Source organism: Hyaena hyaena, unplaced genomic scaffold, assembly GCF_003009895.1.
Source record: "Hyaena hyaena isolate Hyena2069 unplaced genomic scaffold, ASM300989v1 scaffold_1278, whole genome shotgun sequence".
Classification (NCBI taxonomy): Eukaryota; Metazoa; Chordata; class Mammalia; order Carnivora; family Hyaenidae; genus Hyaena; species Hyaena hyaena.
Genome location: NW_024081914.1, coordinates 171,651 through 191,245, shown reverse-complemented (window position 1 = coordinate 191,245; position 19,595 = coordinate 171,651). Strand labels below are relative to the sequence as shown.

The 19,595-nt window shown below is 35.4% G+C and overlaps 1 protein-coding gene across 1 annotated transcript in view; it reads left to right on the top strand.

Annotated features, from left to right (window-relative positions):
• Positions 1–13,687, top strand: part of LOC120224891 (ephrin type-A receptor 6-like) — a 196,407-nt gene extending 182,720 nt beyond the window's left edge. Inside the window, exon 3 of the mRNA XM_039223137.1 lies at positions 13,001–13,687. Within this exon, the coding sequence (XP_039079068.1) occupies positions 13,001–13,687 (687 nt within the window). The remainder of the gene's footprint in view (positions 1–13,000) is intronic.
• Positions 13,688–19,595: the final 5,908 nt, after the last annotated feature.

The window sequence follows — 19,595 nt, the reverse complement described above, 5'->3', positions numbered from 1 at the left end:
ACTTTTTTTTTATTAAATATCTTTGTAGTGCTAATAAAAAAGTTTTATGTTTGCCCAAAGTGAAATAGAAATGTATCTGCACATGATACATTTTTCTTCTTGTTTTATTCTCTGAAAGTAGTTATCATTTAAATGCAGAGCCTTCACTTTTCTGCTGCAAAAACAGATTTATGTTATTAACTACATGCCTCGCAGCAGAATTTAGGCACTAATCTTCTAAGTTTATGTCAGTATATTGACTCAAAGTGAATATTTAAGTGGTTCTGAGGAAAATATCACATTAGAATAAGAAGGCCCTTTTAACAAGCTTTTCTTTGAGAATATTAGATGCTTATGATTTAAAAATTAAGCCATTACAATGTTACATAATAAGATGCCTATGTACATTCAACTTTAGTTTATTTGAACTATGCAAGGTAAGGGATAGAATGTTTGGAACAGATCAGAGATTTACCAAATGAAGGCTTGTCTTCATTCTCAGTTTCTCTATTTTTATCATTCTTAGAATGATGATGTAAAAGGTTTTCTTCTTCTGTCTTCCTTTTTCATTTAAACTTAGTTCAATTTTGAGGAATAGTTATAGCCATATACTACAAAACACTTGGTGACAAGTTACACATGGAAACTAAGAACTTTAGAATATCATGGTTGTTTTACTTTGTCCTATCTTTAGATTAACTTTTACTTTTAGAAAAAAATCTCAATAATCAGTAAGTGATTTTTTAAGCCAGAAAGAAAAAAGAAGAGAAAAACAATTTTAACATACATATAAAGAGGTATTTATTCATTTAGGAAGTACAGGTAAAGATGAAGCCCAAGTTATTTTTTTTAATGTTTACTTATTTATTTTGAGAGAAAGGGAGAAAGAAAGAATATGCCAATGAGTGGGGAGGGGCAGAGAGGCTGTTAGTGTGGATCCCAATGCGGGGCTCAATCCCAGGAACCTGAATCTGTGAGATCAGGACCTAAGCAGAAATCAAGTGTCAGACACTTAATTGACTAAGCCATCCAGGTAACGCCCAAATTATTTTTTAATGCTATCTCATTCTTCAATGTTACTAGAGTGCTATCTTCCCTAGTCACTACCATCAGCATATTTAACTTTGGTTTTTACTGATTTTTTTTTCTTTTTGCCATAAAGCAGACCAGCCCTGAAGCTATTTAGGTTCCTAAGGTATCTAGGATATAATTTTTCCCTCTCCCTTTTCTGTCTGGGGATAAGGGGTGAGCATGTTAGTATGAGACGAATTCTCTTCTTTTTCTACAAGTTTTCTTAAACTGTGGTTTTTGAGTAAGTAATCAGGACTTACTGTTGCTATTTGAAATTATAATTAGTTTACAGACTTCTTGGAGACTTCTGTGCTTAGTAACAGACTCTGCTTTTATTTTAAAGTTTAACATTTATTTTTGAAATAAATGTTTATATTCTTGATGTATTCCAAAGACTTTCAGAGAGAAGAAAGTATAAATTTGAAAGATTTACATTAGCAGTTTAGATGTTTGGGTCAATTTGCCAGCAAATTGTCTGAATATTCTTGCCGAGAAAGGCTATTTTGATTGCTTTATTTTGTTCTCTGAAAAAAGAAAGAAATCTGATTCCACAATGACTGCTAGTTGCTTTAAGAATTAATTTTCTTGTTCTAATTTTCTATGCCCAAAAGGAATCTAGCTTTTTGGCCTAGTTTATTTTGCTTGCTATGGAAACAAAACTTCTCTATGTGTGGGTGGGGATAGGTTTTTAGAGAACCTCAGGCATAAAAGGATTAAGTATTGTTCATAGCTCTTTATATTTCCTGTCACTTCTAAGAAACATTCACTTTAAATAAGGCTGCCCAAGAGATCTATCAGTGGAGAAATATTCTTAGGTGCTGTAAAGCACATAGCTGTATGCACAAACTTTTGGTAAATGTTACCTTCTACTAAGTTTTTCCAGTGTGTAAAAGTTCCTGCTTCTATTTAAAACAAGCACATGCATAACATTCTCTAGTGTAAAATATTTAGATGTATATAATCTTTATACCTGTAGAAATTGCACTGTGAAATAATCAAACCTGTCATTAGTTCTGCAGTTCAAATTAAGTTGGTTAATTCTGTCACCTATCTGCTTTTACATAATAGGAACTGAACTGAAAATATTTTAATTCCTCCATCTTATTTGTTTAGTTTTCTGTATTTTCGTGTAAGACTGAAAATACTACTGTATTTCACTGAAAAGGCACCTGGGTGGCTCAGTTGGTTAAGTGTCCAACTGGGTTCAGGTTTCAGAGTTGGAGGCCCATATCAGGCACTCTGCTGTAAGCACAGAGCCCACTTCAGATCCTGTCTCCCTATCTCTCCCTGACCCTCCCCTGCTCTCTAACCCTCTCTCTCAAAAATGAATAAACATTAAAAAAACACAATTCACTGATAGTTATTTATAGTAGAGCAAAACTCAAATTATGTGTCTATTACAAGATAAACTGAGGCATGTTAACATTTTGTTTTTAATGTTTTGTTTATTTCTGAGAGAGAGAAACAGTGTGAGCAGGGGAGGGTCGGAGAGAGAGAGGGAGATACAGAATCTGAAGCAGGCTCTAGGCTCTGAGCTAGCTGTCAGCACAGAGCCCCACACAGGGCTCGAACCCACGAACCGTGAGATCATGATGTGAACCGAGGACGGACACTTAAACGACTGAGCCACCCAGGCGCCCCAACAAGTTAACATTTCTAAATGTGTATCTGAATAAGCATCAATTTGAAATCAGGCAGCGGCAAACCAAGTGGTTAAGGGTCATTCTGCTAATAGGAGTTAGGGAAAAGGCTGTTATAGAGCAGAGCTGATGTTAAAGGAAAGCAAGATAATTATTTTATTGTCTGTAGCTGAAGTGGGTGCCTTCTTTGGGAAACACTTAGTTGGCTGCTTGTGATTTGTTGTTCATTGGTCTTGAATTTTAGCCTTGGGGCATTTATAGGAAGTTACTATAGTTTAGGTTTCAGTTTGCTTAAGTAGTCTGTAAAAGCATTAGAGCTACCTTGGTCTAAGGTCTAATAATATCCTTGTTTAATTACATTGATACATGCTCCTGCGAATGTCTTGCAAATTGTATCTGCTCCCACTGCCTGGATGAATAGAACAGAGAGAGATTGTCATATGGTCATTTTATGAGTCTTTTTTTTTTTTTTTTAGATCGAGTGGATATATGAATCATATGTAATGAATAGTAAAAGCTTTACAACTTGAAGTTTCATCTTGCTCAGTGAAAGCTTTTGGTTAAGTAAGAATCAGTTGTCCCCTGAAGTGTTGTCAGGAACCCTGTCTCAGGATCCATAAGACTATTTGTTCTAAGAATCTTTTTTTTTTTTTTAATTTTTTAATGTTTTATTTATTTCTAGGAGAGAGAGAGAGAGAGAGAGACAGCATGAGCAGGGGAGGGTCAGAGAGAGAGAGAGTCACAGACTCTGGAACAGGCTCCAGGCTCTGAGCTGGCAGTCAGCACAGAGCCAGACGCGGGGCTCGAACCCACGAACCACGAGATCATGACCTAAGCGAAAGTCGGACGCTTAACCGACTAAGCCACCCAGGCGCCCCTGTTCCAAGAATCTTAATGTTGGATATGGTATGGTGAAGTCCATGTGCTCCCGGGGGTGAGTGGTAGGGGGGTAAGAACTAGACTTGGAAAAACAAAGTTTATTACATTCATTGTACTCAGTAAAAGAACAACCATGTGTCATACAGGGCCACAGGGGAAGTGACAGGTTTGGTTAAGTGGCAGAAGATGGGGTGAGGGAAAAGACTGAGGCAGAGCCTTTATTGGGTTTTCTGTGGGAAAGGCAAGGTAGGGCTGGGTATACAGTTTAGTATTAGTTAGTTACTATAATCCCTGCAGGCTTCAGACTATAGAGGTAGTCTCTAGTTGCCTGGCAACTATCAGGCACTGGGATAATTTAGGGCAGGGGAATTATTGGTTTGGTATACTAGAGTTAAATAAGGAAGTAGCTGGGGCTATAGGCTCTGGTTTGGTTGATTTGCAGCCATGCTTTCATATGCAAATCGACTGATTTCAAATGCAAAGGCCCAGGCCCCTTTGTTGCCTCTAAGAATTGGCTAACCTTGGGAGGGGCAGTCGCTTCCAGGCCAGAAAGTATCCCAGCAAAACATAAAAAACAGAAAATAAAACTAGAAGGCCTGGTTTCAGTCCTTAGCATTTGCGACACTGGGCAAGGACTGATTCCTAGATATTGGGTTCCTTATCTGTAATATGAAAATAAAAATGTTTGTTTTGCTTTACTGGATTGATGAGAAACATTTGTAAAAAAATGTAAAAAAGCTTTGATAAATATAAATTCAATATACAAATAGTTGCCCCCAGGAATTAGTGAATACAAGATACCCTTAAAGTTTTTAAAAGGGAGAACTCCAGTTTACAACTGATTCTTGCTTAACCAAAATTCACTGAGCAGAATACTCCAAGTTACAAAACTTTTTCCACTCATCATTTCGTAAGTTATCTATCTATTCCTTGATCCAAATAAAGGACCCATAAAACTACCATGAAATAGAAGAAGCTTTCAGTTCTACTCATCCAGGCCATAAGAACAGATAGAATTTGCAAGATATTTTACACTGCAGAAGCATTTGTGGTTTAATTTTTGTGGTACTGAGCTCTTTTCTACAATATATATCAGTAAACTGTTTTATATATTGATATTTCAATTCATATATGAAAATATTTTTAAAAACAGCATAAGATTAAGGAGTCACAGTATTTTGGAATCATTATGTAAAAGAAAACCAACAGCTGACAGAATTGACCAACTTAATAACAGAATTAATAACAGGTTTGATACATATTTTCATCTTGTAATTTCTACAACTTCCAGGTGTGTGTACATCTAACTATTTCACAGCTGTAGAATAAATTATGTGTTGGTTTTAAATAGGGGCAAAGGCTTTTACCCATTGAACATATGTGGTACAGGCTACAGTTGCTAAGTGTTTGCATGTAGATTAATTATATGTTAATTGCTATTGATTCTTCTCCTTGAAAGAAGAAGCCAACTGAATAAAGAATTTTGGGGTCTTCCCTACAGTGTGGTATGTAGGAAGGAAAATGTAGGATCTAATGAGGAAGCACAAGGCAAGCTGACAGGCCACAAACACCACCCCTGCCAGGTGAGGTATGTGTGATATTCCTCAGGGACTCCTGGCTGCCCAAGAACAAAGGAAAGGAAAGAAAACAAATGGTTGACTGATAGATATAGTCCTGCAGGACCTGAGTCTCCATCTATTTACAAAGATCTTAGTAAATTAGGAGAAAAAGGTGATCTTATCAATAGCCTAATCTGCAGAAACCTAAAGACTCTGTTTCCTGGAGCCCCAACATCACCCTTCCATAGTGGTATGGGAAATGAAGGCAGAAGGAAATGGCAGTTAAAACTAAATTTCATTATAACCTGCAGCCCATTGACAAATACTTGAGGCTGTCAGAGTAAAGCTTTCTCCTGGAACTCCCTATTGTCTCAATGCTAATTGTTTTGCTAGAGGGAAAGACCACCTTAGCTTGACAATAGCTAGGCCCCCAGTATCCTGTGAGTCTTCATTAATATATGAAAATCTCACTGGAAACTTCCCCTGGACTTTACCTCCTCCACCTCCATAGTATATAACCAGCCTCTCCTCATGGTCCCAGGTCAGCTCTTTCTGCCCACAGGTCCTGTCTCTGGGTTTTAACCAAATCACCTTTTTGCACCAGAAATGTCTTCAAGAATTCTTTGCCATCAGCTCTGGACCCCATAAACCCCACTATCAGCCCCAAAACCTCATAAAGTTATAAAACACAAGCCATGTTTACCTTCAGACCCAAATATCCTTAGTTTCTCTGCAATAAGAAGCCAAAAAGCAGATGAACCTAATGCTTAGTAATCAATGCTTTAGCACTCCATTCTATTTAGAATAGCCCTAAATGTCCAACGAATTCAATCCCAATTATCATGCAAGCAAAACTTTACTTTCAGGTTACCAAAGACTGAAAAGTACCTTAACAGTTACCCATGAAAACTTTGCAACAGAATTAACCATCATTTAAGTTGCCTTTTTGCTAACATTGCAATAGAAAAAACACAAGCTTATTTGACCTTTCAGCAAACCTGGACAGGATAAAAGCTTCATATATAATGCTGATAGAACGGTCTATCTTAGACCAACAAACTTAAATTCGCTTAAACACCATATGTTCCTCCTGTATCCACTTAAAAAACAAACTGTTCCTCATGATCAGTTTTTACCTGGGACCCTGGTGGGTAAATCTGATGTGGACCATCCAAGAGAGTGCTCTTCCCTCCCTGACACAGCGAATGGGAGGAGGAGCCAATGGTGCCTAAGGAGGCATTCTAAGGATGGTATAGAATCAGTTATGCAGGCCACACCCCAGGTAGTGCAGAAATAGTAGGAGGCTGAAGAGGCGAAATGCCTCCATGAGGTAGAGAAAGAGGGTTCCCAGTTTTATGTCTAGTCAACTCAGACAGAGAAGCAGACTCCATGTTTGTTTTCCTTTCCATCAACAAGTAGAAATATGCAGTCCATGTCAGGACAAAGTAGACAGAAAATTTCCCCAAAATAAAGGGAGTTTCAGTGCTTCTCTGCTTGGGAGTATTCCTTAAAGCCCCTGTCCTGGGGTAGACTAAACACAGTTGGCTCCAATTAGAGCTGTTACCCAGGAAATGAATGAGCAAGAGGCCCCCACATCTATTAGGCAGAGGAAGAGAGAGAGAGAGAGAGAGAGAGAGAGAGAGAGAGAGTCAGTTAACTATTTGTTTTCCCTCTTTTCTTTGTTCTCGGCAGCCAGGAGCAGGAGTGTCTGAGGAATATCACACATATCTCACCTGGGTGTGTTTGCAGTCTGTCTGCTGTCCTTATGCTTATCAGGATCTAAATTCTTTTAAAGAACTTAATGGCTTCTTATGGGGGTCCATCCTCCAGTGGTTATATTGTGTCACTGGTATGTTCAATCTGAGTTGACTGGAGGGCCAAAATTGGCAGCTTTTTGTAGCGGGAGAGGGGTGCAGCTTGGACATGAGGGCTGGGATACTCATGTATGTGCATATGTGAAGACTTTCATGGTATGGGAAAGAGCTAGAGTCAGGGAAGTAAATAGAAGTGGGATTGGTTAAAGTTAACGGTAGTGTCTTTCTGGAGAGATTCCAGTGTAGATAACATACAATCTTATATTAGCTTAAGGTGTACAGTAATGATTCCACAGTTCCATATATTTCTCAGTGCTCATCAAGATTAAGTGTACTCTTAATCTCCATCATCTATTTCATCCATTCCCCTACCCATCTCCGCTCTGGTAACTATCAGTTTCCTATAGTTAAGAGTCCGCTTTTTGATTTGTCTTTCTTCCCCTCCCCCCTTTTGTTCATTTGTTTGGTTAAATTCCACCTATGAGTGGAATCATATGATATTTTTCTTTCTCTGACTTATTTCATTTAACATTATACCTTATGCATCCATCCTTGTTGTTGCAAATGGAAAGATTTCATTCTTTTTTGTGGCTGAGTATTTCATTGTATATACCACATCTTCATTATCCATTTAGCTATAGATGGGCACTTGGTCTACTTCCTTAGCTAGGCTGTTGTAAGTAATGTTGTAATAAACATAGGGGTGCATATATTCCTTTGAATTATTGTTTTCAAATTCTTTGGGTAAATACCCAGTAGTGAAATTACTGGATCACAGAGTAGTTTTATTTTTATTTATTATTTTTTTAAGTTTATTTATCAATTTTGAGAGAGAGAGGGAGAGCACATCTGCGTGCTCGAGTACATTTAGGTGAGGGGCAGAAAGAGAGAGGGAGACAGAGAATCCTAAGCAGTCTCCATGCTGGCAGTGTGGGGATTGAACTCACAAACTGTGAGATCATGACCTGAGCGGAAATCAAGGGTCAAATACTTGACCGACTGAGCCACCCAGTCGTCTCTATTTTTAATTTTTTTATGAACCTTCTTACTGTTTTCCACAGAGACTGCACCATTTTGCATTCCCACCAACAGTGCACAAGAGTTCCCCTTTTCTCGACTTCCTCACCTACATTTGTTTCTTGTGTTTTTGATATTAGCCTATCTGATGTGTGTGAGATGATGGTTTTGATTTGCATTCCCCTCATGATGATTATCTTGAGCATGTGTCTGTTGGCCATTTGTATGTCTTCTTTGGAGAAATGTCTGTTCATGTCTTCTGTCCATTTATAACTGAATTTTTTGTTGTTGGTTTGTTTTTTTGGTGTTGTAAATGTTTTTTTTTTTTTAATACTAACCCTTTATTGGATATGTCATTTATAAATAGTTTTTCCTATTCAGTAGATTGTCTTTTGGTTTTGTTGGTTGTTTTCTTTGTTGTCTGGAAGCTTTTTATTTTGATGTAGTCCCAAAAGTTTGTTTTATCAAAGGCCAAGTATTTTAAATTCGAACCTGGCCTTCCATGTTTTTATGAAGGTATCTTTGCAGTGTAGGCAAAGAGAGCATACTTAGAATTTGTTTTGATTTAAAGAATGATTTATCATTTTAACATATTTAGACATACGGTGTATGAGCTCTCATATCAGCACTCTTACTGTGGGCCCCACAATTTTAGAGACCTTATTTATTTTAATATTTTAAAATTATAACAAAAAGGTTAGGTAACTAAATAAACACAAATATAATTATGTGTAAATGCTATATTTCTGAAGGCTATATTATAACTAAAGTGTCATACATTTCTACATCTGCTAATGTTAATATTTAGTTGTAAACCTCATAATCTTTTAGATCTTATACCAATATTGAATTTATATTGTTTTAGTTAGATTCAAATTTAAAAATCTAATTTCAGTTACTTTGAATATTTTAGATAAGATGGAATTTAGCAACTGATCTGTTTTAACTATTTCGGTACCCAAATCTAATTCTGATTTCTTTTTTTAAATAAAAGAAAGAAAAGACACTAATGACCATCATATATCACAAATTTAGCCCAGAAAATGATGTACCATTTTGTTAAGAATCTTTGTGCAGTTTCTTTAAGAACTACATTTCTCATTATCTATGGACATTTCGTCATTTCCTCATCCCTTCATTCAGCTCAGATTTGATTCAGTGAATATATGTTATATTCTTCTCATTCCTGACCTTTGTTTTCATCTATTTTTCTCTAAACCCAACACATTTTTAAATAAAGATATAAAATGATTTCAGAATTTATTTTTGTCACAAGAGACAATTTTTGACATTTTAGTTAAATCTCCTATTTTAGGAGAAGTAGTTGTGATGACTATAGTTAGTACTTTTTATTAATATGAAGAGATATAGTGTGAAGATTTTAAAATGTAATTATTTAAATAGAAATTATTGAAAATATAGCCCTATTATTCTATATGGGAGAGTTGAGGATATGGTATAGACATGTATTTCCTGAGAAACAATCAGTTCTTGTTAGAAATTATCTCAAATAAGGATAATAATTGGTTGAGTACCCTCAGAGGCTCTCCAATGGGTGAAATGCATAGAGTTTTGGATACTGCTTTTGAGAGTTCACAGATTTTATTCTTTTCATCTTGTTTCACTGCTTATATTGAAAATGGTTAGTTTGTTTATTAAATGAGCTATGATGGGGCATCTGGATGACTCAGTTGGTTGAGTGTCTGGCTTCAGCTAAGGTGATGATCTAATGGTTCGTGAGTTCAAGCCCCAAATCAGGCTTGCTGCTGTCAGCCAGTCAGTTCAGAGGCTGCTTCAGATCATCTGTCCTCCTCTCTCTGCACCTCCCCCACTTGCACTCTCCAAAAAATAATTGAAAATAAAAATGAACTATTGCTGTCTTAAATCCAAGTGTAAAAGTCACATAAGACCCATGATTGCTAGAATGAAAAACATTTAGATGAATAATTGCATGTATCTCTGTGAGATCATTGAATCACTACTATGTTTATCAGGGGTGTTTTGCAAAATTATATCCACAGTTCCAAAGGAACTTAATGTTTCTTATGGACAATGTCCTCTCAATTTCAAGCTAGCAACTTGTAAATGAATATTCAGATACAGATTGTTTTTTTTTTTAATTTTTAAAAAATGTTTTACTTATTTGTTTCTGAGAGAGAGAGAGACAGCATGTGCAGGGGAGGGTCATAGAGAGAAGGAGACACAGAATCTGAAAGAGGCTCCAGGCTCTGAGCTGTCAGCACAGAGCCCCACGCGGGTCTCGAACCCATGAACCATGAGATCATGACCTGAGCTGAAGTTGGACGCTCAACCAACTGAGCCACTCAGGTGCCCCCAGATATAGATTGTTTTTAAGTTTTCAATTCTTTCTTCATGGAAATGTATAGTAAATACTGAAGGCTATTAAGTGTCATAACTGTACTGTAGACTCAAGAAAGTAGTCATTCTGTTAGAAACTACTAATTGAAATTCAACCAATCTTGATTGAGTGACTCTATAGCCAATTAAAGTAAGAAACTGCACACAGAATGTGTTAAATAATCTTATTATAAATCACTGAAGGATGGTATTAAGAAGTAAAATACATATTCACTATAGAAAATAGTTTATTATTTCCAGTATATGTTAATAGAAATGAGAAATTATGATGACTAACATGTTTTTCCAAAAAGGCTTTAAAATTACCATAGCTGTTTGTTTTTAATCTATTGAAAATTATCAGTTACTATACAAATAAAATACAATTACAATTTAAATTTATCATGTGGAATTATCAATATTAGATGTGTAACTACAGACAATACCAATTTATTTCAAGATACTTAAGGATTTTTATTAATTTTTTAAAAAAAGGATAAACAGGGGCACCTGGGTGGCTCAGTCGGTTAAGTGGCCGACTTTGACTCAGGTCATGATCTCGCAGTTCATGGATTCGAGCTCTGCATCAAGCTCTGTGCTGATAGCTCAGAGCTTGGACCCTGCTACGGATTCTATATCTCCCTCTCTCTCTGACCTCCCCCACTCATGCTGTGTTTCTCTCTGTCTCAATAATAAAATAGAAACATTAATTTTTAAAATAAATAAAAATTAAAAAAAAAGATAAAGTTTTTCTATACAAATAAATGGCAGAATGCTCAATGTAGAAGTGAAGATAATCCAATGATCCAGCTCAGAGTAAAAGCTAAAGTGCTTAAAAGTCTTATAAAGGCTTTAGTTTTGCCCTTTCTTTTTCTGCCCTGTTACCTAGTGTACTTCCAGTGCTTATTCATTCTGTTCCTAAAATATACCTGTATACTCTGACTGAAGGTAATTTCTACTTACGTTTCCTCTTGGCAAGGTTCACTCTCTTACCTCCATCATATTGCTTAAATGTTACCACCTCAGGGGACACCTGGGTGGCTCATTTGGTTGAACATCTGACTCTTAATTTGGGCTCTGGTCATGATCTCTCGGTTGTTGAGATCAAGTCACTCTCTGCACTGACAGGGCAGACAGAACCTGCTTAGGATTCTCACTCTCTGCCCTTCCCGTGCTCAGTCTGTCTGTCTGGTTGTCTCCGTCTCAAAATAAATAAGTAACCATTAAAAAAAAAGCTATTACCACTTCAGTAAGGCTTTTTCTGGCTACCCTATGTAAAACTGCAAACCTTTTCTTTGTCTTCTTGCCTTAATTTTCCCATTGTACATTCTACCATATTTTTCAGTTTATTCATTTGTGATTTTTATTGTCCCTACTCTAAGTAAGCTCCATAAAAGCAAGATTCAGCTAGTTCACTGCTATATTCCCAGTGTCCAGAATAGTGCCTCATAAATATTCCTTGAATAAATCTATGGCCTTATATATGTCTATTTTCTATCAAATAGACATGTAAATATTTAACTGAATACTGCTGACTATATCTCAATTTGTGACAAATTGGATATGAAGGCAGGTGGGTAACCAGAGTGTGTCATCAGTCTAGTTATTTTGATCAGATAATGGGTGCTATTTTACATTCCTTAGAGTACCAGGAACTATTTAAATTGCTTTACATATATTAAATAACTTATGCTTTACAGCAACTCTATGAAACATGTACTATTATCAGCATCACTTTACAGATAAGGAAAACGGAATTTACATTAAATAGCCCTTGGTCATATAATTAGTATGTGGGAAGGTAAGATTCATACTAGGACAGTTGGTATGTCCAGAACCTACATTCTTTTTTTAATGTTTATTTATTTTATTTACACTTAGAGAGATAGAGTGCAAGCAGGGTAGGGGCAGAGGGAGAGGGAGAGAGAGAATCTTAAGCAGGCTCCATCAGATGGAACTTGATGTGGGGCTCAGTCTCACGATCATGAGATCATGACCTGAGCTGAAGTCAAGATTTAGTCGCTTAACTGACTGAGCCACCCAGTCACATCAAAACCTACATTTTTCTTACATTTTTTTTTTAAATTAAAGTTTATTTTTAAGAGAGAGAGAGACAGATTATGAGCAGGGGAGGGGGCAGAGAGCGAGAGAGACATAGATTCTGAAGCAGGCCAAATTCCAAATTTGGCTCTGAGCTGACAGCAACAAGCCCGACTTGGGGCTAGAACTCACAAGCCGTGAGATCATGACCTGAGCCAAAGCCGGACACGTAACCAACTGAGCCACCCAGGCACCCCTTACAATTTTAATGTTTATTTATTTTTGAGACAGAGACAGAGCATGAGTTGGAGAGGGACAGAAAGAGAGGGAAACACAGAATCCAAAGTAGGCTCCAGGCTCTGAGCTGTCAGAGCTGTCAGCCCCGACATGGGGCTCCAACCCACAAACTGTGAGATCATGACCTGAGCTAAAGTTGGATGCTCAAACTGATGGAGCCACCGAGGCGCCCCTGCATTCTTAATCAGAGGTTCATGGTTAAAATTCTGCTGCATTGTTGGTTTGAATAGCTTCATTTGTATCATTTTTATTAATGTTTCTTTGCTAGAACAGAAAATTTCAGAAGTAGTCATATCTGCTTAGCCACTGTGGTTTTATAATCACTTATTTTGTTTCCTTCTTGCAGTGGGATGCCATCACTGAAATGGATGAACATAATAGGCCCATTCACACATACCAGGTATGCAATGTAATGGAACCAAACCAAAACAACTGGCTTCGCACAAACTGGATCTCCCGTGATGCGGCTCAGAAAATTTATGTGGAAATGAAGTTTACATTAAGGGATTGTAACAGCATCCCATGGGTTTTGGGGACTTGCAAAGAAACATTTAATCTCTATTATGTGGAATCAGATGAGTCCCATGGAATTAAATTCAAGCCAAGCCAGTATACAAAGATTGACACAATTGCTGCTGATGAAAGTTTTACCCAGATGGATTTGGGTGATCGTATCCTGAAGCTAAACACGGAAATTCGTGAGGTGGGTCCTATAGAAAGGAAAGGATTTTATCTGGCTTTTCAGGACATTGGGGCATGCATTGCCTTGGTCTCCGTCCGTGTTTTCTACAAAAAGTGCCCCTTCACTGTTCGTAACTTGGCTATGTTTCCTGACACCATCCCAAGGGTTGATTCTTCTTCTTTGGTTGAAGTAAGGGGCTCTTGTGTGAAGAGTGCAGAAGAGCGAGACACTCCTAAACTATACTGTGGAGCTGATGGAGATTGGTTGGTTCCTCTTGGAAGGTGTATCTGCAGTACAGGATATGAAGAAATTGAAGGTTCTTGTCACGGTAAGAAAGAAACATTCAAATAATTTATCATGCATTTAATGATGTTTTGAAAAGGTAAATTGTTATACATTTATTTTCAAATAATACATTTTCAAATACTATTACTGGTAGAATTAATTGTGGAATAAATTATTAACTATAGGATAGTTTATTACTTTTCCTCCCAGAGAGGATATATGAAAATATAAAATAAATTTTATACCATGACAAGTGTTTCTCCATATTGAATTTGGCAAACTAGTTAAACTATATGAATGGCTGTACTTACCTAATTTTTATAAAGGAAAGTAACATTAATAGCAGCAACAAAAAATCAAAAAGATTCAAAATGAACATTTGCTGAACTTTCATGTTTTGATGCCTTGTAGAGAATGTGGCATTTAAAGATAGTTTGAAAATAATTTTCTCATGTTTATGTGTAGTAATTATATAGTACATAGAGAAGATGAAATTATATTTAAATAAGTGATAAATTCACATATATGTTTCAAAAACATATAGGATAGTTTATGCAAATGTTGTGTTTGGTGATTGAGTAGTGTCTACATCAGAGCTTAATTTCTGTTTTGCTACTATTAAATACAATTTCCTTCATATAACAAATTACCTTTTATTTGTTTTAATAGTAATATTTTTGTAAGATCTGTCGGGGAATATTGACACAACCAAGGGTAATTAAGTTAGAACTGTACCTTTCACATTGTTATGATAATAAAATACCTATAATTTTCAAGGTGGAACATTTTTTTCTTTATATGTGAATAATTCTGTAAGGACTTATTAATCTAATAATTTATACATTGAAAATTTTTACAAAGAGATTAATTGTGTTTGGATTAAGGTCTTATAATGAAAACACAAATATAGAAATAAAATTATGGTAGATAAGTGTTAACTTAGTACAAATATTTCCCTCTTAATGGTAAATGATTTATAAGTTTGTTTATTTCTTTGTTAGTGCCATATTGTTGTTCTTTAAAAAGGATGAGAATAAATAAGAAAAAACATGCTTGTATGCATATAAGGGTCATGGGAAATATATGTGAATTTTTAAAGGTTTTATCTATTTATAAAACACTTGGGTTCTTGAATGTTGAAAGGTTCACTAATTCTAGTCAATTGTAATGATTATATTTGGTTATTTAAAAATATTATTATTTGTATAGAATCTGTGGTACATTTTTTATAAAGCCTGAAGCAGGTGTCCTCCACTATTTATTAAAAGATGTTTCATTGCAGTTTATCAGTATAGATTTAATTCAAAGTTTTTATTCACCCATAACAAGGATTTAGAATTGAATAGTCAGAAATGATTCTTTGAAGGAATTTTATAAAACATTTCTATATGTTGGAAAATAAACTGAAGAAAGATTAATATATATGAATAATCAGTGGGATTAAGAGGATAATAAGTGCAGAGGATACTCATACTAACCATGTACTTTTACCATGTTTTAAATTAGGAAGAAGCTGGGAATTCATTGGTTAAAATAAAGATTTTAAAATATCTAAAGAGTATTCCTCAGGATTTATGTGATTAGCTTTGATTAAATATTTGTATTTTTATGGCATTAATCACAGAATAAAAGGTAGTGTCAATTATTGATGGCTAGATTTTTTTTAGTTAATACATTTACTTTGTGAATTTTATCCTTATTTATATACCTTAAAATTCTTTCAGTTGTTAGATAAGGATGATTTTGGACAAATGATATCATTATCAGCTTATGTAGAGCTACTCCTAGATTCATCTACTTTATGGCTTGTTATCTTTATTTTAACTTATTTGATTGTAAAAACATGAGAGAATGGATATAATACAATGTTCATCATCTTGTAGTGGATGGAAGAAATTGGAAGAATTAAGCTTGAATTCTAAATCCATGGCTTATTAACTTTGAAATCACAGTTGCCTTATCCATAAATAAAGTAGCAGTTTTGTAATCAACTCATGGCAAAGTATGGAGAAATATTAAAAACATGCACATATGCTTGGTTCCAATTAAATACAATACATTACTATTTAAAAGCACAGGGGAAGTCAGCTACGTCATTTTTGGATAGAGGTATCTTATACTACCACCAGTTTCCATTTTAGAGTGCTTATTTAAGTGTTTTGATGCATTGTATTGCCCTTTTATTAACTTTGGTAATAAATTTTATTAGATTCTGTTGCTATCTGTCAACAACTTATTTTACAACCAAATCTTTGAAGTACATGTAAACTAAATGGTAAATTAATTGGGACTTACATGAATAAAACCATAGCTCAAGTAAGTATATGGTCACATATATAATGTATATGTGTGTGTATATATATATGTGTGTGTGTATATGCATTCACACACACACACACACACACACATACACACAGTTAATTTGAGCTAATAACATTTTTTAGTACTTCTCTGTTAATCACTTCTGGTAGGTTGGTAGAGATAAATACTGATAAACCTTATGTTTTAGTTATCTATTGTTACTGAGAGATAAAACAACCCACAATTTATTAGCTCAAAACCACACTGATTTATGATTTCTCAGGGCTCAGTTGGTTAATTCTTTTGCTGTAGGGTAAGCAGAGGTCAGTAATGCAGCTAAAGTCAGCTATTGAGGTTGACCAGAGTTGGAATGTCTAAGATGACCTCTTAGCTTCCAGAGTTTCTTTCTGTATGGGGTCCCATCATTTAAGAATCTAGTCTAAGATTTTTTATAATACAGTGGCTACCATAAGAGAGAGTTTTTCACATGGCCAGATAAAGAGTGGGTATATGAGGGGAATTTTAGAACGGGGTGTTTACTGGAAGTATGTTTATAGGGAGTTAGCAATGTGACAGTATACTACAGTCCAGTCTCTGGATTCTCAAGATGAGTGTTCATCCTTCATGCACACAACCTCACACACTGTCCCAAACATTTACTCCATTGTGGCATCATGCTGGAGTCCAGAAGAGCACTCTTAAAAACAGTTCCAGATGTAAATGAAGATTTATAGCTCAAGTTCCTCTTGATCTGGAGAAATAAGAACTAAAAAGATAAATTAACACTCCTCACACAACACATGGGATAGGGACAGGAAAATTGTAAAAGATTTCCCATTCCTAAAGGCTGGGAACACAGCTGTTACTGGTCCATTGTGATTTTGAAGTACAACTGGATGTTGTCAGGATCCCTTATAATAAGGGGAGGGAATGTTCTTTTTAATTTTTTTTTATTTTTTCAATGTTTTATTTATTTCTGAGAGAGAGAAAGAGACAGCGTGAGCAGGGGAGGGTCAGAGAGATAGGGAGATACAGAATCTGAAACAGGCTTCAGGCTCTGAGCTGGCAGTCAGCACAGAGCCCGGCATGGGGCTCAAACCCACAAACCGTGAGATCATGACCTGAGCCAAAGTCAGATGCTTAACTGACTGAACCACCCAGGTGCCCCATGTGGTTCTTAGTTTCATTCAGTGGTTCTTGGCTCTGCCCTCTGAGTTATTCCCTCCCCCGTTCTCTCCCTCCCTTCCTTCCTTCCGTCTCCTGTCTCTGTTATTTTTATCCTCGTTATTTATAAGAATTATTTATGTGTCTGTTTTTCCAGGGCTTTCAGATAAAAGAGGAGTATTTTAAAATCATGTTTGTAATTAAGGGTAAAAAATTTATTGGTATGAATGAACATAAGGCACTGAGAACCAAGCTCTGTTGATAGTTTAAGCTGGATACTATTGGTACACCTGTGGAGTGCTCTGTGTCCTCTCATTTCTGTGAAATAGGAAAGTTTTCTTCAGGGAAGGTTACAGTAGATCTGGTTGCTTTAGATCTGGAAAGCCTTAAAAATATCTTTATTCCTCATTTATTTATAAGTCAGGATGCTAAATTACTGAGAACAGAGAATTATTCCCCAGGTCCACACAGTAACGAACACCAGACTAAGATCTACAGTCTAAATATATTTTAGTCCGGTCTTTGTGTTTTCCCTCCCTACTTCCATCCTGTCTCCTATTCCTGTTTTCTCTTTCTTTCTCTTTCTCTTTGATTTCTTCATTCCAGGCACCCATACCCTTATCTTGATGATTTAACTTTTCCTGCCTGTCCACCAGTATAGAGGAGCCCTAAGTTATTATTGATCATTCATTAGGGCCTTTTTTTCCCTGCATTTATATTTTGGAATCTGAGATGAGCACAGTTAGAACAGTATCTACATATCTATTCTGAAATTCATGCTATTGAGAATGATGGACAAATGTATAAACTTACCTGGAGCTTTGCTGTGATAAATAGGAAGAATTATAATGAGGTTTTAGGGATTCTGATAATTTACTTGAATGGATTTGAGAACTTTTGGTCTGCTATATAACAAAAACACAATAGGCTGGTTTAAAACAGAATTAATCTATGTTTACTCATACTATCAATATTTTATCAATGATGTGTATTTATTTGCATTTAAATAATTTATCATTTTATTTTATCCTCAAAGTTATGCTACTGAATATGTGAACATGTGATTCATTTTCCTGTAATATTGTTAAGGCATATCTGATCCAAATCCTAGAAGCATAAAGGGGAGAGTTTCTTTTATCCTTGCTATCAATCAGGTTTAAATAGATGTAAATATTATATTAAGCAGATATGCTAAAATATAAAGCCAAACACAGTCATTCAGTTTATTCTGTTATATTTAGTAGGCAGAATTTTATTCTTGGCTCAAATCTCAACTATTTTTCATAACTATTTTAAGTTTATCTCATAGATTTATAATTAAAACTATCATGCTTAGGCATATTGATGTCACATTTTATTTTTTTTAATTGTCTTAATTTATTCCACAAAAGATTTGAATAAAAAATAATGGTAATTCATGAAGCATTAATTTACATCAAATAGTCTTTCACTGCATATCTCTAAGAAAATTTTAACACTATGGAAGAAATAATTAGAAACAATTAACATGATAAATTGAATGCAATTTTTGTTCAGTTGTGAGTTTTGAAGTGACATGAATTTCTAATAAATTCCTCTTAGATATTAATTTAAAATAAATCTAAGACAGTGATACTTGTACTGTTAGTACTTGTGATAGAGTTCAGGCTTCTACGCTTATATATACACACACACTGCAAGGATATGTTCTTCCAACTTTTAATTTGTTAAATGATGTAATTTAACAAAATAACACTTGAGTATGGAATAAAAGTACTGAAACACTGAGAATTTAAAAAAAATTCTTCCTCTTTCTACATACATGCTTTTATTTATGTATTTTTCTCTAGTGCTGCTTTAAAATTCAAGAGGAAAGGATGCTGGCAGTTCTCAGACTATTGTGTTATTGTTCACTGAGTGAATGGGATATACAGGGCCTTTGGTGACATACATAGCTATTGATTTGATCTCCTGAAGAGTGTTGTTATTAAGGCTTCATGGCTCTGTCCTCTGCTGCAGTTCAGAAACATTTATGCTCTGTGTTTATAATCTTCTGTCTAATCATGTTATCAGAGATGATTGTGGGAGCAGAGAGCATAAAGAAATTTTGAGACACCAGGATTTGCTGACATTAAATAAGGGGGTTTGAGGATATGATGGAAACTAAAAGGTGAGATTGGGATCAGAAAAAAAGGCCATACTTATTGGCCCCAATAGTATTTTCACTTTCTAAAGGTTCTCTAAACTAAATATAAACTCTTACAATATAACCTTCAATTCCAAATAAAGCTGCTTTTTCATGAAGCAATTCCTGACTTTCATCCCAGCTTGAGAAGAATATGAAATCAAGAGGCTCCAAGGAGTCTAAAAATAGAAGGTATTCTTTCCAAGAAAGGCAGAGTAAAGTTAAATAATTATATTTTGTTCTTTGTCACAATTTTAAAAATAGGTTAAAGCATAACCTGGCTTGAAATGATCATTTTTAGTATATGATTTTTAACTAAATTTTAACTTCAAATTTAGTACCTAT